This window comes from Pituophis catenifer, unplaced genomic scaffold, assembly GCF_029215685.1.
Source record: "Pituophis catenifer annectens isolate HBS135680 unplaced genomic scaffold, rPitCat1.0.hap2 SCAF_2, whole genome shotgun sequence".
Classification (NCBI taxonomy): domain Eukaryota; kingdom Metazoa; phylum Chordata; class Lepidosauria; order Squamata; family Colubridae; genus Pituophis; species Pituophis catenifer.
The window spans coordinates 200,917,960-200,942,606 of record NW_027256882.1 but is presented as its reverse complement, the minus strand read 5'-3'; the positions used below and the strand labels follow the sequence as shown (position 1 = coordinate 200,942,606).

Below are 24,647 nucleotides of genomic sequence, written 5' to 3'. Positions count from 1 at the left end.
CTTCCTGGTACAAGAATGAATGCTCAAATGTCTGGACTGAATGCTTATGCTATTCAGTTATAATACAACAGGTATTACGCAGCCAACTTCAGTGGTGGGTTGCCCCCAGTTCGGACCGGTTCATAAGAACCAGTAGTAAAACCGGCGGGAGGCTCCGCTCACTGACCCGGACGTCATCAGGAAGCTTCTGTGCATGCACAGAAACGTGCGTGCGTGGCCCAGTTGCGAACCGGTAGAAAAGGTAAGTACAACCCACCCCTGGCCAACTTCCACCACGAATGGAAGTATTAAAATTTTCTTTGCAATTATACCCTTTGGTCTAAGAAAAGAAAGTCCCTAGGTAGGGAGGAAAAAAATGCAGGAATTTAATGGTTAGCCTACAGTGCAAAAACAACATTATTTTTTTCTTAGTTAGGAAGGTATTATATTACATTATTAAAGTCTGAACCAGTGACTCAACCCTATTCTTGGTTAAAAATCTATGCTGAAATAATGGTTTCACAAATTAAAAACTAACCATTGTCAGGTTAAATGTTATTTGGATGCAATACAACGTTGGAAATGGCACCAAAGTTCTAAATTCCAGCAACAACAGGTCATATGGTACATAAGAGTAACTTTTTAAAGGATAAAGCAATATAAATTCATTAATCAACAAACTGACTCAAAAACTACAACCATAAGTAATTTTGGATATTTCGCTACAAAAGATTTTTAGGGTAATGAAAGGAACCATAGATGTATTTTCTATCATGGTAATGAAAAAAGCAAAGTAGATTTCTTGAAACCCCCCCCCCCCAAAATGGCTTTCTTGTTATAAAAGATTCCATTGCAGTTTCACCCAAACCATAATTTCTGACTATATTTTGCAAAATATAAGTTATGAAAAATTGCTTGATATGACATTAAGATGAGTTGAAGAATTTGAAACATGAAAGTGGGATTTTAATTATTTAGGATGCGAAGTGTGTTGCCCTTTTTAATGTATAAAATTATTTTTATTGATTCAGGTTTACATTTCTTGTTTGCACTATTTGTAAAGCAAACTAAGCCTATCCTATGTCTCCTTTATTTAGTGAGATTCTGCAGTAGCAGTGGAAAAATGGCAGCATCTGGGTTTTATATAGCTACAATTTACATTAACTATGGCGGAACAAATTATTTGGCATAGTTTACATTTATTTATTTATTTATTTATTTATTTATTTATTTATTTATTTATTTATTTATTTATTTATTTATTTATTTATTTATTTATTTATTTATTTATTTATTTTATTGGTTCGATTTATATGCTGCCCTTCTCCGGAGACTACAATGCGTTAAGCAATAGCCTTCATACTTTTGTATAAACCTGCTTAGTAGGGCTTTTGCCCCCCGCCCCCAAGCAGTGTTCTTTTTTATACAAAGTCATCTTATTGCCCCCACAATCCGGGTCCTCATTTTACCTACCTCGGAAGGATGGAAGGCTGAGTCAACGTTGAGCCTGGTGAGGTTTGAACTCGTAGTAATTGCAGGCAGCTGGCAGCTAAGTGCTACTTAACAGCACTTTAGTCCACTGCACCACCAATCCACAGATTGCATCTTGCCAAAAGTGCTTCATAGGATTGTTTTATTCCTAGGAGAATTATTCTTTCTTATGGTTAGGCAGCACTGGAAGAGATTGATCCTCAACCCCCAAGAATGTCATAGAGGTGGCATGTTTTAAGTTCTTAATTTTACTGCTGTGGATAGAACAGAGGCGGATCTGTTTACTACAAGAAAAAAACATCTCCAGGTCCAGACTGGGATCACAAATTTATTTTGCTTGTGGTGGACATTCTAATATTTAACACATTTGAACTGCTCTCCCTCTATGGATCCATAAAGGGTGTTTTGAGGTGTTCTAGGCTTCCCAAGTCACCTTCTGTCATCCTCCTCCTTGATCACATTCTGGAGATCTGATGCCAACTGGAGATCATCCAAGGGGTGGTCTTATCCTTTTAATCTCTTATGCAGTGAGTAGATGATTGATAGCATGGTCCACTCCATCAAGGCCAGACTGTGATTAAATTTCTCATAGCCTTCTTTGAGGGCTCCAGTGTTTGAGATTACCTGGCAGAAACCTCTTAAGTGCTCTTCCCTTAGCAAAGGGCTGGGGAAGGCACCACAAGTTTCTGTGCCCTGAAACTACAGTAATGATCTTCTATAAGCTATAGAGCCATGATGGCGAACCTATGGCATGCATGCCACAGGTGGCACGCAGCGCCCTCTCTATGGGCATGCAAGCTGTTGCCCCAGTTTATCTCTGCTGCATATGCGCGCGTGTGCCTCCCGCCGGCCAGCTGATCGTCAGGTCTCTATTGCACATGCGGGGGACGGGGCGCGTGTGGGGGGCTGGGCATGCATGTGGGGGGGTGGGGCGCTTGTGGGGGATGCACGCATGCATGGGGACTGCTCGCACATTGCATTTGGGGGGTTTGGGCATGCACGCACATTCGTGTGCACACACATGCGCACACACACACGATTTGGGCACTCGGTCCGGAAAAGAGTAGCCATCACTGCTATAGAGGTTTACAGGGGATAACTGGGCCTTACAGCTGATAATTCGGAACTTGTGACATTGATCAAGTTCTCTGGGAGGAAACACAGTATGTAGGAAGTGGCAAGAGAAGTGGGAATGTGGATATGCTGTTGGATACCAGATTCATTACCAGCTATCAAGTTTTTATCTATGAAAGTTTAACCATGAGAACTGTAGGTGGCTCTTGAAAGTCAAAGCGATAATGCCTTTGCTTGAGAAGGACTAGGGCTGACATGATAGCAGTGTTCCAATACCTAAGGGACTGCCACAAAGAAGAGCGGGTCAACCTATTCTCCAAAGCAACTGAAGGCAGAACAAGAAGCAATGGATGGAAACTAATCAAGGAGAGAAGCAACCTAGAACTAAGGAGAATTTTCCTGATAGTTAGAATTAATTAGTGGAACGACTTGCCTCCAGAAGTTGTGGGTGCTCCATCACTGATTTTAAAGAGGAGATTGGATAACCATTTGTCTGAAATTGTATAGGGTTTCCTGCTTGAGCAAGGGGTTGAATTAGAAGACCTCCACGGTTCCTTCCCATTCTGTTATTCTGAGATGAGAGCAAAGGAACGTACTATTGGCATGTGGGAAGGAAGTCAAAGCTTCCCTGCCATTCAATCTTCCCTCCTTCCTCACATTCTCACAGTTATTTCCAGGGAAAAAGATGAGAAATTACACTAAAACAAAAGATAACAAACTTGACAAAAGAGGCGGAGACTGGCCAAAGATGGTAGCCCATTCAGGTACGCATTCCTTTCAGGATAAATTAAAAAATCCCTTATTCTGTGTGATTGCAACCTCCATCTGCAATGTTACATACGGTAAGCAGGAAGCCATGGTAAATAAATGGAGAAATACCATAAACTGAACAGGGAGCCTAACTATCTAGCACCCCCTTTTGGCCATGCAGCTAACTACCGTATATTTTCCAATATAGATAGTCTTAAAATTACAACCACAATTGAGCCCAAAATTTCTGTGGCTAAGCAAGGCAGTTGTTAAGAGAGTTTTGCCCCATTTTATGACCTTTCTTGCCACAGGTGTTACATGAATCACTGCAGTTAGTTAGTAACACAGTTGTTAAGTGAAGTTGGCTTCCCCACTGACTTGGCTTGTCAAAAGATCGCAAAAGGGGATCACATGACCCCAGGACACTGCAACCGTCACAAATATGAGTCAGTTGCCAAGTGTCTGAATTTTGATCACGTGACCATGGGGATGCTGCAACAGCCGTAAGTGTGAAAAACGGTCATAAGTCACATTTTTCAGTGCCATTGTAACTTGGTCACTAAGTGAACTGTTGTAAGTCAAGGACTACCTGTAATTCCTAGTGGGCAGGCTTTGTTTTTGGAAGGAACACAGGAAGAAGTATAAAGGTACAGAGTTACACTTGACAGCTGTAACTCTGCTGCAACCTTCAATTGCTGTACTTCACGTTAGGTTGTTGAATGAAGTTCGCCTCTGCCTCAAACAATTTGCGTGTTCTATGGAGGACCTGCCCTAAATTCGAAACCAGAACTGTCTTCTAACAAGCAGTTTTCTCCCACTTGATGGCTCCCTCATGTTTTAGAGTAGAACTTGCATTCCCTCACTGGCCATGGCAGTGGAAGTCACTGGAAGCTATAATCCTAATGCCCCTTTGGAAGAGATGTATTTCTCATTCTGAAGTTTATACACCCGTATTTTCTGTGTTAGTACCATATTTTTTGGAGTATAAGACACACTTTTTTCCCTCCTAAAAGAGGTTGAAAATTTGGGTGTGTCTTATATTCCAAATGTAGCTTTTTCGAAGTTTTTTTCCAGCCCTAAGGAGGTGCTAGATCTACCTCTGACTCTCAGCTGTGCTTTAGAAACTTTTTTTCAGTGAAGCCATCTTCCCACTCCCTCCGATTCTCAGTTGTGAAGCTTTTTTTCAGCCCTAACGAGGCGCTAGAGAGTGAAGTGATCTCCGTGGTTTGCCTGCTTTTCTCATTGCTTCTCTCTCCAAAGATCAGTTGTACTTTAGAAGCTGTTTTTTATCCCCAAACAGGGAATAAAAACCAGCAAACTAATGTGCCGAACCTGACCAGATTAAGGACGATAGCCAGATGAATACCTGGTAGGCAGATTTTCCCCCCCTATTTTCCTCCCCAAAAACTAAGCTGCGTCTTATAATCCTGTGTGTCTTATACTCTGAAAAATACAGTATGTAAATCAGCAAAAGAATTTGAAAATGGAATGGAACTGGTCAGGAGCTGGAGAGAAAAACATTCCAGGATATATATCCCTATTAGGAGAAAGAAGCCTGGATAGCTCTGCAGACTAAGCACTGTAATTTAACACCAGCTGTCTGCAATTAAAGTAAGTTCGAATCTTGCCAGGCTAAAGGTTGATTCAGCCTTCCATCCTTTCTAAGGTAGGTAAATTGAGGACCCAGTTTGTGGGGGCAATAAGCTGACTTTGTATAAAATATACAAAAGTATGAAGGCTATTGCTTAACCTACTGTAAGCTGCCCTGAGTCTCCGGAGAAGGGCGGCATATAAATCAAATAAAAAAAAAAAAAAGGGTTTGGGCAGCAGATCAGAAGGTTCTGTTTTGTTCTGTTCTGTTCTAAGCCTTCTCCCCTTCCTCCTGGTCATGTGACTCAGACCAGAGCATGCAGACATAAACACACATAGATGTAATATGAGAGATGTAATATGAAGAGAAGCGACACTTATGCATAGGTCCAATATTTTCCACAGAAGAAAATACAAACACTTTCTATTATCACTGGTAGTAAAGAGGTTAGAAACCATTCTAGAAGTCATGATTTGCGTATTTTCACAAGAAAACCATTATACAGAAGAAACATCAACTAGGAAATGCAAAAGGTTCAGCTATATCTATCTAGAACTCTAGTTGTTAAGCAATACATTGAACATTTATTTAAATAGCAGAGGTGAATTTTGTTTAATTGGCTTTTCACCTATTTGTAGTGATAAGGCAAAAAATTAAATTAACAAAAGGTAGATAAAGAAATATTTATTATTGTACTTAATCAGTGTGTAACTTTGTTCTCCTTCAATTATTCCAATATAGATCAAAATATTAAGTCATTTTTTTTTTACCTAAATATATTTGTATTGGTGTGGCATCCATAGTATCTTTTCATTTCAGCTTGTCCCATCTTAGTACTACCATTTTGTGTACAAAATTTTACAAAGCAGAGCTCTTTAAATTAAAACATTACCATAAAGCAGTGCAATACTAAATTTTAAAGAATTTTACTTTACCAGTAGGAATTCTTACCCAACTAAATCTGTTATTTTCCAAGTCCGAAAACTAACATGTGCTTCCCCCCAAACTGGTGCCTTTCAGAAGACTACAGTTACAACTCACATAAATTCTCATACTTGCTGGTAACTTGATAGTAAATATGACAACACAGCCATGCAAAGGATAAGTAGTTATTAATCCATTCACATTCTAATTGTTATTTATGCACTAAAATGGCATCCACAAAAGTTGATGATTCAGTAAAGGTAATATTAAAATAAGCAAAAATTTCCAGGCATATATTTAGCCAATTTAACAGAAATATAATGTATAAAAATCTAGATGAATAATATATTCAAACGATGGGTATAACTAATTGCTCAAAAACAGCTAATATTTCACAGTTTATTTAGTTTTTTGAGAGTAATCAAAATAACAAATACAAGGCTGATTAGCCCCAATGTAGGATTGATTCCGACATCAAGAAAAATATCAGATATGGGTTTCTGTCCTCACATCAAGGTAATTACACATTCCCTCACCTCATTAGTTCTGATTGACGCCTGAAATTATTGCCTAGGATAGTTTAAATTTCTGCAATTTTTTTACATATTCTGTCAAAAGGCAAATGCCAGTTTTATCTACCAAGTAGAATTTTGTGGCACATTAAAGGCATACATGTTATCTTGCTCTGGATGGACTAATATTTTCATTATTTATCAAATTTATTGGCCGCCCATCTTACCAGAGGGTAACTCTAGATGGCTTCCAACAGGGGTGTCAAATTCAAGGCCCAGGGGCCGGATTCGGCCCGCGGAGTGCTTAGATCTGGCCTGCGGGGCCACGCTGGAAACAGCAAAGAACTGGCCCGCAGTGCCTCTGCCAGCGACAAGGGAACTTGGGAGGGCTCCATTTTCACTGGCAGACGATTGCAGGAGGCTGTCGCAGCCAAAAATGGAGCTTGGGAGCCCATTTTCTCTGGCAGAATTCTCGGGCCACCACAGGTGCCACTGACACGAGTGATGTCGAGCTGGCCATGCCCACCCCAGCCCCCCAAGGTCAAACATAACCCTGATGCAGCCCTCAATGAAATCCAGTTTGACATCCCTGGCTTACAACGTTAAAACAAAACTACATAAATAGAATATTACAAAGCTGTAAAAACACAAAATACGTAAGTAACATATATTACTAATATGGATTTTTGAATTTTCTATTTAAAATAACTGAAGCTGTATCTTAGAAGGTAACCTTGTTTCAATTATTGTTGCTAAAACAAATTTAATCCTTGCAAGCTAAATACTTCCGAATTTTTTTGCTGATTCTCCAATAGATTAAGCCAGCTACATGTATCATATGAAGATAAGCACAAGTGATTTTTTAAAAAGAGAACCAAGTTACTGGGATTGCTCTTTAATCCATAGCTTCTTCCAGTTAGAAAACTATTGGGGGTGGAGGGGACTGGATCAATTATTACACAGTCTAAAGGAATAGTGCTTGCTTAATATTTACCATTAAACTTGAATAAATTAGAAGAAGATTTGGAAAAAAGACAAGACGAAACATGAGGAAGCTTCAGACTGCACTTTGTAATCCTTCGTTCATGCTCTTCAATCTTTACCTAGCTCTGAGTATTGCTTGTTTGCGTTACCGCCTACATGTATTAAAGGTATCTTCTACAGTCTTTAGTGCTGACTTGCTTTGATGCAGTTGACCAGGAAGGCAGTGAGATTGAAGTGGGCTCATCATTATCATACCTACACTGCAGAACAAGACAAGTAAGAATAAAGCTTGAACTCCCCCCCCCCATTTCACAGATAAAGGAACCACATGTGAATGTAGCAGCAGATTCATTAGAACAAGGAATTTGGGGGGGGGGGGCTTGTTAATCAGAAGAAGTAAGTTTTTTAATGCAGTACAAGATTTTATACAGCTACGGCTATTTACATTTGGTGTTTTGGAGGACGTGAAGCTCAGTTCGCTTTGAATAAACTTCAAGAGAATTCTTAAAAATAAGTGAAATTTTCTCAGAACAATTACTGAAGATTTATAAAATCTTAAATGCAGTTTTCTGTTCAATAAAGACTTCCCTCCATTTTTGCCCAGCAAGAAGTTCTAGATAGTCTCTCTTTATGGTGGATCATACAAAGTTAGGAGTCTTGCATAACATTTCTGTTAATTTATAAATATGTAGTGTTTATAGTATAAGACAGAGGTTCTCAACCAGTGGTCCACGGGGGGGGGGGGGTCGTCACAGGGGAGGTCCACAAAGACTTGAAAAAAATGTTATGATTTAAATCTTGAGTTAAGTCTTAGGTGTGCATGGCCACAAAAGAAGAAAAAATTGAGAACCACTGGTGTAAGCAATCTTTATCATAATTTAATTCAGTCTTAAATTTCAATAAACTTGCTATGAAGGATGTGGTTCCATGGTTCTTTCAAAGTGGAAGAAGAGTTCATGCAAGAGTTATTATTTTATTATTTGATCTTTATCAGCTAAGAGTTAATGTTATCAATTATGGCACTGTATACTGCAAAATGCTCTTCCTTCCTATTTCCCTCAACTATTGGTGTTCAGCTCACTTAAACCTGGGGAATATTAAGAGTGGCTGATTGATTGTCTTTTTGGGAGCTTAGAAAACCATCCCAATAGGTTGTTTTTTTCATCTGTGCTTTCATTCTGCTTTTAATTTAGGATTATAAATACCCTAGAGGTCTGATAAGGCTGAGCAAAAATATCTGGAATAAATATTATCCCTGTATGGAGATGTGTATATTAAAGGTTGACTTTAAAACTGATTATTTGGTGCACTAATCTTCTGGTGGATGCAATGAGATTCTTAATTAGCTGCTTCACAATCCATGCCCATACTGCTAAACAATATGGTATATTTATTATTCTGAATGGATCTCTGATTTATCCAAAATAAAAAACTAGAATGCTTATGCTTTTATCACAAAGGTCCAGAATAAAGTGATAAGTGAAAGATACTTATTGTTGTGAAGTAACCCTAAGCCAATACACTTGTGGATTATGTATATGGTCCCAAACCATATTTGTAACCTAAACTCCAGGGCTTTATAGCACAATGTCCATATTCTGTCCAATTTCACCCCCATGTACAAAACAGATCCCTCTCTGTTCATTAGGGGATGGGGGAGGAGGGGACCATACCTGATGACATCCAAAACACCAAAATCAAAATCTGTGGCTTTATCATTTTCATTCGATTTTTTTTTTAAAAAAAAATACATTACATTTTGAAAATAAGAACAGTATAATAAAAAATAAAAAATGTAGCTGTAAATCGTTACAGTCATTAAGAGACTCAACCTGTGACCTGACTCGATTTTACCAAGTTACCGCAATTGTTAAGCAAACCCTGTGGTCAAATAAATCCATTCTCCTGAATAGGGATTTGTGACAGAAACTGGCCAAAAAAACAAACAAACACCATTGCAAATTGCAATCATGTGACTTTGGGGTGCTGCAACCAGTTATAAATGTGAACCAGTTGCCAAGTGCCCAAAATGAGACCATGTGACTATGGGGGAGGTTGTCGCAGTCACAGCTTTAAGGATGGGTTGTAGCAGTGGTGAAATGTAAAATTTGTTACTATCAGTTCTGTGGGCATGGCTTGGTGGGGGGTAATGTGACTGGGTGGGCATGGCCAACTTTTTTTTTTTTTTTTTACTTTTAAAAGCATTTTTTCTACAACCTTAAGAGGTTGCAGAAAAAACTGCTTTTAGAAGCCTCTGACGATCAGGCAACTCAGCTGGGATCGCCAGAGGCTTTTAAAGGCATTTTTAAAGGCATTTTTTCCCCTACAACCTCTTCAGCTGAAGAGGTTGCAGAAAAAAATGCTTTTAAAAGCCTCTGACGATCCCAGCTGAGCTGCGCAATCATCAGAGGCTTTTCTTTTTTACTTTTAAAAGCATTTTTTCAGCCGAAGAGATTGTAGAAAAAATGCTTTTAAAAGTAAAAAAGAAAAGCCTCTGATGATCGCGCGGCTCAGCTGGGCAATGGGGGTGGGGGGCAGGGATTTTTGCTACCGGTTCTCCGAACCATCCGCTGCCATCACTACCGGATTGGGCGATCCAGTCCGAACCGGGAACACTTCACCCCTGGGTTGTAGATACTTTTTGGGGCTCTGTGTAACTTCAACCGCTCATTAAGCAACTGGTCACTAAGTAATTTATTGTCCCTTAGCAGATATACATTCTGTCTTTCACCAAGTATTACTTTTTTATAATAAAACTGGTAATCATCGACAAAAATCACCATTTGCGGCCTTCCCAGGTGGCTTCCAAAAAGCAATGGAGGACTTGTGATTTGCTTAACAACCATTTGATTCACTTAACAGCTGCCTCACTCAATAGCAGAAGTTCCAGTCCCAACTGTGGTCCAGTCTCAAGCTGCCTATATTGCTTCAAAACTGTGCAACTAGTTTCTCATCTAAGTTTCTATTGTGCATAATGGTTTTTTAAATCAGATAATGTAATATGTATTTATGACCAGCATAAAAAAAAAACAAAATGGAGATTTTTTTTCTTGCCTCCACTATTATAGTAAACTTAATATTTTAAAAAGTTGGTTCGACTGACCCAGAATCAGTTTGATTAGGAAACATGTTGAATATAAATAATAATGAATATTCCAATAATGCATTAGTTTGCTTGAGTCCCATTAATAAGAAAGTTGCAAGTGTCTTTAATGATTTTCAAACAGTAATCTTTTCAAATCACAGGAACTGATTAAAGCTGGTCCAGAATGAAACAAGAAATGGAAACAGTCACGACAGAAAATGGATCTCTTCTGCAGTTTTACATGGAAAGAAAGAGTCCCGAAAAAGTCAGCAAAACAGCAGTTATCAAAAACCAGCTAAGAAAAAAATGTTCCTGCAGCATAAAAACAACAAAAAAGGCCATTCTGGATTTCTTTCCCGTATTACAATGGCTTCCCAAATACAACTGCAAAGAATACATCTGGGGAGATGTTATGTCAGGATTGATCATTGGGATCATTTTAGTTCCTCAAGCAATAGCCTATTCTCTGTTGGCTGGCTTGAAGCCAATTTACAGCCTTTACACCTCGTTCTTTGCCAACATCATCTATTTTCTCATGGGCACCTCCAGACACGTGTCCGTGGGCATTTTCAGTTTATTAAGCTTAATGGTTGGACAGGTTGTGGATCGAGAATTGCTGCTGGCAGGATTCAACCTGAATGACGACCCACAGCAAGATGCTGCTGACCAAGCCCATTTGAACTTCACGGTCTACAATTTTACCCTTGGGCTGACAAACAACGAATGTGGGAAAGAATGCTATGCTATTGGGGTAGCTACAGCACTGACCTTCATGGCTGGAGTTTATCAGGTATGGTCTTTCCCTTCCATTCCTCAACCCATATAGATTTGCAAATCTAAACTTAAAGTGTGATCCATCTTAAGAGGCAAATATTTCTAGAGAAGTGTTAGAAATAAAATCTGGTCCAGTTCTTATTCCAAGCTGGGAGAAAGACACAGGAGAAATGAATTGGAAGCAGGCTGCAGTTGGAAAGGAGGTCTCCATTTATTTGGTAGCCAGAAACAAGTGACAACAGCATGTTTCTCAGGTGGCTGACAAATTGGGGTTGAGAGTGGGTGGGCTTTTGTACAATTTTTGGGGCTTTGTGATTGAGATGCCTGTTCCTGCTCTTTAATATTTTAATGACTGTTGCCAGATTCCTATGGGGTCATGACTGGCTCTACAGGCAAAAGGGGAAATGCAAATCCTAGGTGTTTTGTCTGTTTGAGCTAATCCTGTCAGTTTTGGCTCCTTGCCTTGTGCTGCTTATTCGGAGCTGCCGACTGCCCTTTATTTATGAGTAGAGTGGCTTAGCTTTATGAATGGATTCAAAATATTCATTCACAAAGCCTAACCTCTTCAGGCTACTGCATGAAGCTGTTTTCTTATAGCAGAAAGACTGGGGCAGATTTTTCTCCTCTTCTCCTTTAGGGGGAATATTTTATTCTGCCTCTTTTAATATTCTGTAGAGTATTTTATTCTGGGGAGGGGGGAACCCCCATAAGAACAATTAAAAGCAATCAATTATCAAACAGAAGTAAGCTAAAATAATTTTGTATCTGTTGTATTTGCTGCAAAGGAAATTAGGGAGATTCTTTCTATTTTTTTTGTTATTCTTTCTTTCTGCATTTTTGCTTTCTTTCCTTTTCTTTTTTTCCTTTGCTCCCTCTTTACACTTTTTTTAGTTTATGTTAGTTTTTTATGGGTTTTGTATAACTTTTAATAAATTTAAAAAGATAGCCTGGTGAAAAGATAGCCTGATAAGCCTGGTGAAACAAATAAATAGTAAATAAACAGAGTAATAGAATGAATGCTTGTAACTAAAGGGATTCTAGAAGAAGACTAGGCAGATCTTTCTGTGAAGATTCAAATTAAATTACTTGGACAATTTGTTTCACTTATTTATGTAATTCAATTCTCAGCCATCAAATCCTTCAACAACTCTGACTGGTTTATATATGTAACAACGACCCAACCTAAAACATCCAATTAATAGACAACGAAGTCCACGTCACAAAACAAAGAAACACCCTAGGAACTTGACCATGAGAAAGCACAAAATATTTTTTAAAAAATCTGCTGCTTTATCTGCTTTATGTTATTGTCATGCAATTATTTTGTCTGTTTGTTTTTATCTTATCTGAGTCTGACAGCTGGAGAATATTAAGTGAGCCTTTAAAGAAATAAATGCAATTTATTTAAATTAAAATTTAAAACTTAAGGGGAAAAAGTATATAGGCTGTTTCCCTTATTATATCTAAAACCCACACTTGGAAATGTAAAGCTTCTCCCAGCTGCTAGGCTGGAAACAGATAAGAAGGCACTCAAAGATAAAGGAATTTCTGATAAGGAGATTTTTTTAAAGCAGAAAAAAGGGAATCAGGGTAAAATGAAACAATACCATATCAAACATAGACCTATTTGTAGTGCAATCAAAACTGAATTAGTTGTATCTCTTTCTCCTATGTGCACTGTTTGAAATCATTCTTAAAGTCTTTCCCTTTTGACTGGGAAGACACTTATCCCTTGCTTTGCAAATAGACTAATCTGTTTTTAGGCTGTTTGTTTGTGACCTTCTGGAAGCTAGGTTTCACATTGAGAAATAGGGTTGCACCTTTCTCACTTTGCCCCCCAGGGGCAAACTCTGAGGTTTGCTAAATGTGATCTTAGCAAAATACCCTACAACTGGATTTAGTAATTTCATCCATACATATAACTCTTTTCCGGTGACACATCAAGCCAAGTGATAAAGGGACTGCTGGGGGGTAAAGTAGGTTGAAGAAATTAATATGGGATAAAAAAAGGGTTCGGCACAGTAGTAACTACTTACATAATTGTAAGTATCCATCAGGGGTGGAGATGTACAGCTGTACATCTCCACCCCTGACCACCCCAATGATGCCCTTGAAGTAATGTCCCGGTGCTTGGAGGCTGTGCGGATCTGGATGGGGAGAAACCGGCTCAAACTCAACCCTTCCAAGACTGAGTGGCTGTGGTTCCCGGCATCCCGATATAGTCAGATGACTCCATCTCTGACTATTGGGGGCGAGTCTTTGGCCCCCTCGGAGCGGGCCCGCAATCTGGGTGTCCTTCTGGATACGCAGCTGTCCTTGGAGGAACATCTGACGGCTGTGGCCAGGGGGACATTTTGTCAGGTCTGCCTGATACACCAGTTGCGGCCCTTTCTTGATCGGGATGCCCTGCACACAGTCACTCATGCCCTCGTCACCTCTCGACTGGACTACTGCAACGCTCTCTACATGGGGCTCCCCTTGAGGGGCACCTGGAGGCTCCAACTGGTCCAGAATGCGGCCACGCAGGTAGTTACGGGAGCTGCATGGCAATCCCATACAATACCTCTCCTGCGTGAGCTGCACTGGCTCCCAGTGGTCTTCCGGGTGCGCTTCAAGGTGTGGTTATCACCTTTAAAGCGCTCCATGGCATAGGACCTAGATATCTTCGAGACCGTCTGCTGCTACCGACGGCCTCCCATCGACCTGTGCGCTCCCACAGAGAGGGCCTCCTCAGGGTGCCATCAGCCAAACAATGTAGGCTGGTGACCTCCAGGGGGAGGGCCTTCTCTGTGGGGGCACCCACCCTCTGGAACCAACTGCCCCCAGAGATTAGGAGAATCCAAGACCTCGGTGCCTTCCGCCGTGCCCTTAAAACCCTCTTTTTTCAGCAAGCCGGGCTGGCTTAACTTTTTTCTTAATTTTTTAAATGTTTTAAATGGGTTTGTTATTGTTCTTAAATTACGGGGCCAAATTTATATATATTCTTTTAATACTATTTTAATGTTTGTAATTTATGTTTTTATTCGGCTGTACACCGCCCTGAGTCCTCAGGGAGAAGGGCGGTATATAAATTGGATATAAAATAAAATAAAATAAAATAAAATAAAATAAAATAAAATAAAATAAAATAAAATAAAATAAAATAAAATAAAATAATTTACCAAAAGAGTAAAGACCCCTGGGTATTTGGGTATTTGGGACCCCTGGGTATACCAAAAGAGTAAAGACCCCTGGATATTTGGGGTATGGGCTTACTTTAAAAATGTCAAATGTGTGATGCACAGATAAAACACTTCTTGCATTTGCATACTCTTATTGTACTAATAATAGTCTGGATAATTCTATTATTATTTTTGCTATTATTTTTCTGTAAAATTGTGTCCTTCTTTGGTCCGAAATAAACTGGGGAAAAATAAGACATTCTAAAATGCCACAAAGGTAGAAACATCTTCCAGCTGAATATCCCAAGCAGTGTTAACCTGATCTGGTTTTTCTTGCAGGTCCTGATGGGAATTTTTCATCTTGGGTTTGTATCCGTGTATCTTTCTGAACCGGTGCTGGATGGATTTGCTACTGGTGCTTCGTTAACTATTTTAACAGCTCAAGTTAAATACCTCATTGGGATAAAAATCCCACGCGCCCAGGGATATGGGCTCTTGATTACCACTTGGGCTAACGTTTTTCAGAACATTTCTCAAGCAAATCTATGCGATGTGATCACCAGTGCTATCTGCATTGCGGTACTGGTCACTGCGAAGGAACTGGGAGATAAGTACAAACACAAGCTCAGGATCCCTCTTCCCACAGAGCTGGTGGTAATTGTGATTGCCACCCTGGTGTCCCATTATGGGAAACTGAAAGAAGTTTATGCATCCAGCGTATCGGGTGAAATTCCGACTGGATTTATACCACCTAAAGTGCCCAGCTTCCACCTTATGCAAAGAGTTGCTGTCGATGCTCTCCCACTCGCCATTGTTGGCTTTGCTTTCACCGTTTCGCTCTCCGAAATGTTTGCCAAGAAGTATGCCTATACTGTCAAGGCCAATCAGGAAATGTTTGCCATTGGCTTTTGTAATATCGTTCCAGCTTTCTTCCACTGCTTTGCCACCAGCGCAGCTCTGGCTAAGACTCTGGTCAAAACGTCCACCGGGTGCCAAACCCAGGTATCCAGCATTGTGAGTGCTGTGGTTGTACTGCTTGTGCTGCTATTCTTCGCTCCCCTCTTCTACAACCTACAGAAATGTGTTTTGGCTTGCATCATCATAGTGAGTCTAAGGGGAGCCCTTAGAAAATTCAAAGATATTCCTCAACGCTACCGCCTGGACAAAGTAGATGCCCTGGTTTGGTGCGTTACCATGCTCTCATCTGCTTTGATCAGCACAGAAATGGGGTTGTTGGTGGGAGTTATTTTCTCAGTCTTCAGCATTATTGGCCGCACCCAGTGCCCACATGCTGCCTTGTTAGGGCAAATCGGGAACAGTGTCTTCTATGAAGATGATGAAGAATATAAAGACCTTCTCCCAGTTCCGAAGATCAAAATCTTCCGTTTTGAAGCACCACTTTATTATGCGAACAAGGACTTCTTCCTAAAGTGCCTCCACAACAGGACAGGGCTGAATCCTGCACTTGAAATTGCCAAAAGGAAAAAATCCAGCAGGAAAGGGCAACAACATCTGGATCATAAATTAGGACAGAAAGAAATGTCACCATGCTTGGCTCCGGAAGATGGTGACTTTCATACAATCATCATCGACTGCTCTTCTATTCCATTTTTGGACACAGCTGGGGTGAGCGCGTTAAAAGAAACATTCAAAGACTATCGGAAACTGGAGATCAGCATACATTTGGCTTGCTGTAATCCTTCAGTGATATCTACCCTGGAAAAAGGAGGCTATTTTAAGAGTGCAGACAAAGACATGCACAAATTGCTGTTTCATAGTATATCTAGTGCTGTCCAGTTTGTAAGAGAGAGGGAAATTACAACAGATGACTCTGTTGTTTAATCCAGTAATTGGCAGTTTGGAGATTTTGTGTTCATTATAGACAGGTTGTGGTTTCAACATGCTTGGACCTGAGTGCTTCCTTGAGACCCGTTTGGTATGGAACACATCCCCAAAACCTTTAAATAAGTACTGTAACCCCCAAATGAAATCTTAATCAAATAAAGTTAGACATTGTCTATTGTTCGGTTTGACTATAAACAAAATCAGTTTTTATTCTAACTCTGATCATTGGATAGTGTTTTGACCCCTGCCATGGGCTCCTTGGGTAGGACAAGAAGCAATGAGTAAAAACTAATCAAGGAGAGAAGCAATTTAGAACAAAGGAGAAATTTCCTGACAGTTAGAACAACTAATCAATGGAATAACTTGCCTCAGGAAGTTGTGAATGCTCCAACACTGGAAGTTTTTAAGAAGGTGTTGGATAAACATTTGTCTGAAGTGGTGTAGGGTTTCCTGCCTAAACAGGGGGTTGGACTAGAAGACCTCCAAGGTCACTTCCAACTCTGTTATTCTATTCTATTCCTGTGTTCCTCATCCTGTTCTTCATTTAAAGGAAGGCGACCAAAAGCTTTCATCCTCAGCGTTGAAAAAAGAAATGTTTTCCATTATGTTCAATCTCAAGGAAATGTGACTTATAACAAGTGTTTCTTTAAGCAAATAACGTTCAAGATGTTGTTTCCTACCATAATTTGTTAAATTACTGCAACTCATTTTTGTAACACTAAGCCACTATTTAGCAATATATCTGCCTCAAGATATACTGTTCTCTTATGTCTTCTTTAATGAAGATTAGGTATTCCTTTCAGAGAGTCCTGTACTTCTTTTTCTTTTTAAGGTTTCATCCAGCAATGGATGAATGAAGGCTCTATTTCTTGATTTATCTTAAGGGTATTTAAGATAAAAGCAAGAAACATCAGAAGTTATGTTCAGAAAGGATAAGCCATACAGAGACAATAGCTTCACTTACTTATGTCGGAGGTTCTTTGCTTGCTAAACTGCAGAGCATCTTCTTCTAAAAGTTATTTTAAATATGTATTCTATCAACCAAAAACAGCTCATGGCATTTTGTGATTAAAGACAAAATTGATACCTTTCACTGTAGTAGAAATAGTCTTACTATCTAGGGCAATTTAGTCAACAACAGAGAAGACTTAAATGTATTTTTTCTAAACCATAATTACAAGTAGTCCTTGATTTACGACACATAATTGAGCCTAAAATTTATGCTGCTAAGTGAGATAAGTTGTTAAGTGAATTTTGCTCCATTTTATGACCTTTATTGCCACAACTGTTAAGTGAATCACTGCAGTTGTTAAGTTAGTAACATGGTTGTTAAATGAATCTCTCTTCCCCATTATCAGAAGGTCGCAAAAGATTATTACGACTCCAGGACACTGCAAATGTCATAAACAGAAGTCTATTGCCAAGTGTCTGAATTTTGATCACGTGATCATGGAGATGCTGAAATGGTTGTAAGTGTGAAAAACGATCACAAGTCACTTTTTTCAGTGCTGTTATAACTTTGAATGGTCACCAAACAAATGGTTGTAAGTCAAGGACTATCTGGACTTTATTTTGGGGAGCTAGGAGAAGACATGATAACAGTGTTCCAATATCTAAGGGACTGCCATAAAGAAGAGGGAGTCAACCTATTTTCCAAAGCCCCTGGCCTGAAGGCAGGATAAGAAGCAGTGGATAGAAACTAATCAAGGAGAGAAACAACCTAGAATTAAAGAGAAATAAAACAAAAAGACAGACTGTATGATTTCAACTTCAGGACCTCTTTGTAGAAATTAATCTCTGATCAGAAGAAACTAACTATATAGTTCTCCTTCCATACAATTGTAAAGTTCCTCTTTCCTACATTTTGTCCACTGTGCTTTACTTACTGGTCTCAATTTTCTCCTCTTCCTTCATAGAATTCATTACAAAGTATTTACCGTGTTTTCCCCAAAATAAGACCCTGTCTTATATTTTTTTGAACCCTGAAATAAGCGCTTGGCCTTATTTTCGGGGAGATCTTATTATTTTAGGGCGCATGGAGCAAGATGGGGCTCTTCTTGCCATCTTACCTGATTTCCAGCTCTGTCTCCCTAACCCAAACCAGAGGAAAAGGCGGGGACTGGCTGCGCATGCATTCAAATATTTTCGGGGGAGGGCTTATTTTGGGGGGAGGGCTTATTTTCAGGGAAACACGGTACTAACGCCCTTTGTGTACTTTTACAAAATACATCATATGCAATGCCCTTCAATAGTACAAAAGGGAAATCACTGAATCACACACCACAAACTGCTTCTTCAAGTGAGGTCCACAAAATGGAATGTTTATTTTTTTTTAATTATTTTTTTTTAAAGAAAACTGTTGATTCAGGGCCCATCAGAAGACAGGTTAGAGTTAGACCACATAGTTCTTCACTACCTCTTGAAGCAAGTGTACTGAAAACTGACTGCTGTTCACAAATCTGGCTGATAGATAGATAGATAGATGGATGGATAGATGGATGGACGGACGGACAAATAATCTTATACTAGTGAGCACATTTAAGGTCCTCCAACTGAACTTTCCATTGAAGCAGGCACAATTCAAAGTACTGTATAGAATCATATACAATCAAAGAAGCCACATGAACCACTGAGTCCAACTCCTTTGTGCTACTCTGTACAAAAATCCAAATAAAACTATCTTCATTAGTGGGCTCTTTGAACTCTGCTTGAATACATCTAGCATCTTCCTGGTAATCAATCCTCTCACATCACTCACATTTCTCCACATACAAACCTTGCTCACCCACCTTCTGAGGTTGGAAATTGGAAGGTTAGACAAGAATTACGGACTCCTATCTTAATTAACGTGTTTTATCTGTTTGGCTTGCACTATTTCTTGCTGTGTCATCAAAGACAAACCACAGTGTGACCACAGAGCAGCCATATCAGTCTGTTTTTCCTCAAACAACAGAAGTATCTCTTTCTAACTACTATATATTCTGAGAGGCTACATAGACATCTTCTGGATAACTTCTGACTTTATAACCACAAGAAAATACATGCCCATGTATAATCAAGGGATTTCACCTGCAAAGGACACCCCTTAATTATTCAGCCATAAAATCACCTTTAAAGCAAAAATGCCACCCAAAGCATTTGCTAGGTAGCCCTTGTAGTAACCAACCAGACCCAATGCAAAATGAGGTTTTACCTTTTAGGATATGCTAAATGATCCCTTATGAATATGCATGCTGGGAATTCTTACAAAAACATATTTCAAGAAACATTGTCTTCGAATGGATTCGAATTTATTCAATACCATTTTGTGACACAGATGAAATATAAGACAAATTAATTATTTGGTCTTTACTGAGATTAAACAAATGTGCTCGGAAATCCTTATTTTGAAAAGCTAGATTTTTGTCCAAACTACCAAATAGTTCCCAAGCTGTCTCTTTAATTCAAGAAAATTTTTTTGGTCACCTAGTGACCACCTAGTGTCAAACTCAAGGCCCACGGGTTGGATCCAGCCCATGGAGTGCTTAGATCTGGCCCATGGGGCCACCCTGGAAACAGTGAAGGATTGGCCCACGGTGCCTCTGCCGGTGAAAACAGAGTGCGGGAGTGCCACAGGCAGCCCTCCTGAGCTCCATTTTCACTGACAGAGGGTTGCAGGAGGCCATCACAGCCGAAAATGGAGCTTGGGAGCTTCTTTTTACTGGCAGAGCACTCAGGCCACCACAGGCGCCCCCAACACGAGTGATGTCGAGCTGGCCACGCCCACCCTGGCCACACACACACACACACACACACACACACCCTGAGGTCAAACACAACCCTGATGCGCCCCTCAGTGAAATCGAGTTTGATACCCTTCACCTAGACAAATCTAAAAAACTACAAATGAGAGAGAGAGAGTAAAGAATTTAACTTACTCAGCTTGAACAAGTTCCAGCAGCCAATGGATTCGAATTTGTTCAATACCATTTTGTGGCACAGATGAAATATAAGCCAAATTAATTATTTGGTCTTTACTGAGATTAAACAAATCTGCTCGTCTGTGTGGTAGAGGAGGACTGAAAAAAAAAATGAGGAAAATATATTACTTAATATAGTTAGCACTTCTGATAGCTCAAAGTTCCTCACATCAGATATTTTAGCAATCCATATAACAACCTTGTAAATGGAGGTTTTTTTAACCAGCCAGTAGAACTTGACACAGGTAGTTCTTACTTACCAACTGCAGTTGGGACTGGCAACTGCTAAGCAACATAGTCGTAAAGTAAATAATGTAACTGTACGCAACTTGTTATGAAAATCACCCATGGTTGTTTAGCACAACGTCATATGATAGTAACTTGCAACTGTCTGCCAGCTTCTCCACTGGCTTTTCTTGTTGGAATCTGATTATGAAATTCTGGTTATGAAATTCGCAAATGGTGATCATGTAACGTCAGGACACTGTGACAACTGCAGAACTGGTCATAGGTCTTTTTCAAAAGTGTTCTAATTTCAAATGGTTGCTGAAAAAGTGGTTGTTAAGTGAGAACTACTTCTATCCCTAATAGACATCCTTTCAATCTACATCTGCGCAAGTGACAATTTGACACTTGTCATGCACTTGACAAATGCAGACTTTAGAGAGAGGAAGTTTGGAAAACTCAGGTAGAAAAGGGAAGGAATTTTTTTGCTGAATTAGGAATGGGAATCTCTCCATCAAACTCTTGATTAAAAGGGGAAAAATTAAAAGTTAGGATAAAGAACCAAAAAAAAAAAAGCATACAAAAGGTTCGAATCCCTAGTACAGGTCTCCTGCGTGAACAGGGGGTTGGACTAGATGACCTCCAAGGTCCCTTCCAACTCTGTTACTGTTAAAGACTTTACTTTCAGTCGGCAAGAACAGGCAACAAGTTTAGTTAGAAACCAAATTATTTTTATTTTAAAGGTTTTTATGTTTATTTTCTCTGGTGATTACTCAGTGCAAGCTCACTTTGTCTTTTTCTTGTACAAACTGGTAGGTTTTTTTTGCATCTGAATTGCATTTAGATTAGTAGCAGTTCAATCTTGTGATTTTCAGATGCTTTTGTGTTTTGAATTGCTCTACATCTTTATTAACTTTTCCAATAAATATTTTACAGGTAGCTACTTTAAAAGATATTTATATTTTCGTTAAATTTTGTTCATTCTTTTTTTTTTTCTTCAGTGAGAGAGGTCTATCTCTCCACACAAAAAGTAATGGTTTTCCTAGACCAGCTTTTTTCAACCTTTTTATATCACAATGCAGTTCACTTCTAACCTACACAATCCACATTTTTGCAGCATTGGCAGCAACAACAAAGTGGCAGATGGGCAGCTGAATTGCAGTGCATAAAAATAAGCACACCGTGATCCAGCATTGCACAGCAAGTGAAGGTTAAAAAACATTTTATTTTTTTCCCCTGTCATGATCTCTTCTGGAACTCCTACCTGACCTTTTCTGGAAACAGAGAGTGCTGCAGAAAACCAGTTTAAAAAGGCTCCTCTAGACATGTGCCCTAAACTCTACAGGGACAGAAGATGGAGCTATAGGATTTCCCTTCTCATTTTGTTCCCCCTTTTATTTGCCAGCAGCATGCAAAGATGGTGGAACTCTCCTCTCATACCGTTAGCCCTATGAAATAGTTCCGATAAGAAACACAAATAGCAATACTACCAGTAGCTCTATTTTTCTTGTAAGTTTCCATTAACAGAATTCTGCAGGACTGAAATTATTTCTCCCCTCCTTTCCTTTTTCTCTCCAGAAAACTATGGAAGGTCACTTCTGAAACTTTTCCCATGCCCTTCTCCTCCTTCTATGGCAGAGACCCTTTTATGACTTGTGGACTTCAACTCCCAGAATTCCTGAGCCAATCCACAAGTCATAAAAGGGACATGGTTTCTCACCCCTGTTCTATGGGCTAAGATCTCTTTTACAAGCTGATGATCTAGTCTCCAGCTCTTCCTCTTATCTCGCAAGGTCATTTCCACATATCATTACAGATACACTCACTGCCATTGGGGAAGGAGAAAACACAGATAAAGCCATCTCCTTAGAAATTAGGTAATGTCAGCATTAACCTACCAAACTGCAACCACAAGGCTGAAGGGGTTGGAATCTGACTTTGCTTGTTGGAATCTGGCTATGAAATTTGGTGATCATGTAACCGCAGGATACTGTGACAATTGCAGCTTTGAGAACTGATCATAGGTCTTTTTAAAAGTGTTCTAATTTCAAATGGTCACTGAAAAAGTGGTTGTTAAGTGAGAATACCTCTATCCCTAATACCTATCTTTCAATCTACATCTGTATGTGACAATTTTACACCTTGAGTCATATACAAATGCAGAGTTTAGAGAGAGGGAGGTTGGAGAACTCAGGTAGAGAAGGGAAGGGAGGCTGAAGGGAGCTATAGTGGGTAGTCCCCAAGGATTCTGAGAGAAGGATTGAAGACCTCCAACTTTTCACCCTCTGCTCATGTTTTCTGCTACCATTAGGTAGGCCAATATTTTTCTTTTTCACGTTTCTGAACCACCCATCTTTCTTAAGGATATATTATTTACATATTGCAAAAAGAGAGAGGGTTGCATTAGATCATTGCTTGCCTTTGGGTTCATGGTGTGAGATGTCGAAGAAGAGATTTCTGAATTCCTAGCTCATTTTTCCACAATGCAATTATGTTTTCTTAAAGAAATAACTCTTGATATATTGTGTGCTATGTTGTGCTATATAAGGTGTTTAGAATTGCAACCTAACTTCAGGGCTAAAGGGGAAGTGTATTAAATCTCACTTTGAGCAGATGGTCTTTACAAATAAGGAAAGCATTCACATACAAAATAAATATCACAAACCAATCTTGAAAAATCATTGGTATGTATTGGAAAGAGGAATGCATATTTTGATTGCCTTTGCTTTATCTTACTTTTGAATTATAAAAAAGGAGGTAAGGGAAAACCTTGACTTTGCGACGTTAGCTGCAAATATTTAAACAATCTGTCTTCAATTTGCTGATTTCAAACTGCAAACCTCATGACTTCACTGCATAAACAACCCGTCATTTCTTACCAATATCCCGTGCTCTTCCAAAAATGCTTCAACTCGCCTGTAGGGCGTGAGAGATCCACGTTTATATGGACAGACCCCACAGTCGCTTTCATTAGGATTAGGCTCAGTAACTCCGCAAAACTCCATGTTTTATCCGACTTCATAGCGCAACGGATCTGAAATTCCCCCGCCTTTCCAGCTGCGTTTGACACCACTATCCGGCACACTCTATTCTTCAAACGGGGGAGCAAGTTGATATCCAAATTATCATTAGCTATTTTATCAAGCTTTACCACCCAATTTCTTCGCTAATATAGGGAGTAGATTTCATGAGGAAATGGACGTTGGAGATATTACTGCTTCCTGTTTTATTCCATAGTTGCTGTCACCATATTTTTGCTAATACCCCCCCCCTTTACAAAATATGGTCGTTTCCTCTATTTTACTTCCTGCCTCCCAGCCAGATCGCATTTTGCCCAAAAAGCCAACGAATAGTTTCCATTCGATGCCAAGCTAAAACCTGGTTAGATGGGGCTGCCTCGCAAAGATAGATAGATAGATAGATAGATAGATAGATAGATAGATAGATGGATGGATGGATGGATGGATGGATGGATGGATGGATGGGATGGGATGGGATAGGATAGGATAGGATAGGATAGTTAAGATAGATAGATAGATAGATAGATAGATAGATAGATAGATAGATAGATAGATAGATAGATAGATAGATAGATAGATAGATAGATAGATAGGATAGTTTAGATTAGATAGATAGATAGATTAGATAGGATAGACAGGAGAGATTAGATTAGATAGATAGATAGATAGATAGGTAGGTAGATAGATAGGTAGATAGAATAGATTAGATAAAATAGATGATAGATAGATAGATAGATAGATAGATAGATAGATAGATTAGATAGGATAGACAGGAGAGATTAGATTAGATAGATAGATAGATAAGATTAGATAAAATAGATGATAGATAGATAGATAGATAGATAGGATAGATTAGATTAGATTAGATTAGATTAGATAGATAGATGATAGATAGATAGATAGATAGATAGATAGATAGATAGATAGATAGATAGATAGATAGATAGATGATAGATAGATAGATAGGATAGATTAGATAAAATAGATAGATGATAGATAGATAGATATTGGAGTAAGAAACCCCAGCCAGCATTAGGGATATATTTCCGAGGAAACCGATTGCGCTGGAAGAGGAAAACCATGGCTGTAATACTGCAACTCGTTTAACTGTGAATAATGATCCATTCTGTTTAGGGCTTGCCAAATATTGGACCTTATTACCTAGGAGTGAGCAAGTTCCATGATCATTCAACTTTTGAGATAACATGAGAGTGAGCAACAAGCGGCTACCATTAATTTATGCTTAAATAAGTAGGTTTAATTGATACCATGC

The 24,647-nt window shown here is 39.2% G+C and overlaps 2 protein-coding genes across 3 annotated transcripts in view; one reads left to right on the top strand and one right to left on the bottom strand.

Moving 5' to 3' along the window:
* The window catches only part of IDUA (alpha-L-iduronidase), a 64,481-nt gene extending 41,105 nt beyond the window's left edge, over window positions 1–23,376 (bottom strand). The window contains exons 1-2 of one of the 2 annotated variants that reach the window (XM_070935445.1): window positions 23,234–23,376; window positions 20,088–20,228 (exon numbers count right to left, since the gene is read on the bottom strand). In XM_070935445.1, coding sequence (XP_070791546.1) covers window positions 20,088–20,228; window positions 23,234–23,376 — 284 coding nt within the window. The remainder of the gene's footprint in view (window positions 1–20,087; window positions 20,229–23,233) is intronic. The other variant, XM_070935446.1, reaches the window with a different exon arrangement.
* On the top strand, window positions 10,575–16,167 carry SLC26A1 (solute carrier family 26 member 1). The gene is made up of 2 exons (XM_070935444.1): window positions 10,575–11,180; window positions 14,665–16,167. Exons 1-2 carry the CDS (start codon window positions 10,575–10,577, stop codon window positions 16,165–16,167), a joined length of 2,109 nt encoding a protein of 702 aa, XP_070791545.1.
* Window positions 23,377–24,647: the final 1,271 nt, after the last annotated feature.

Coding starts and splice junctions, on each gene's coding strand:
- SLC26A1 (XM_070935444.1), top strand. CDS start 10,575: ATGAAACAAGAAATGGAAACAGTCACGACAGAAAATGGATCTCTTCTG. Junction 11,181..14,664: donor TCATGGCTGGAGTTTATCAG/GTATGGTCTTTC, acceptor TTTTTCTTGCAG/GTCCTGATGGGAATTTTTCA.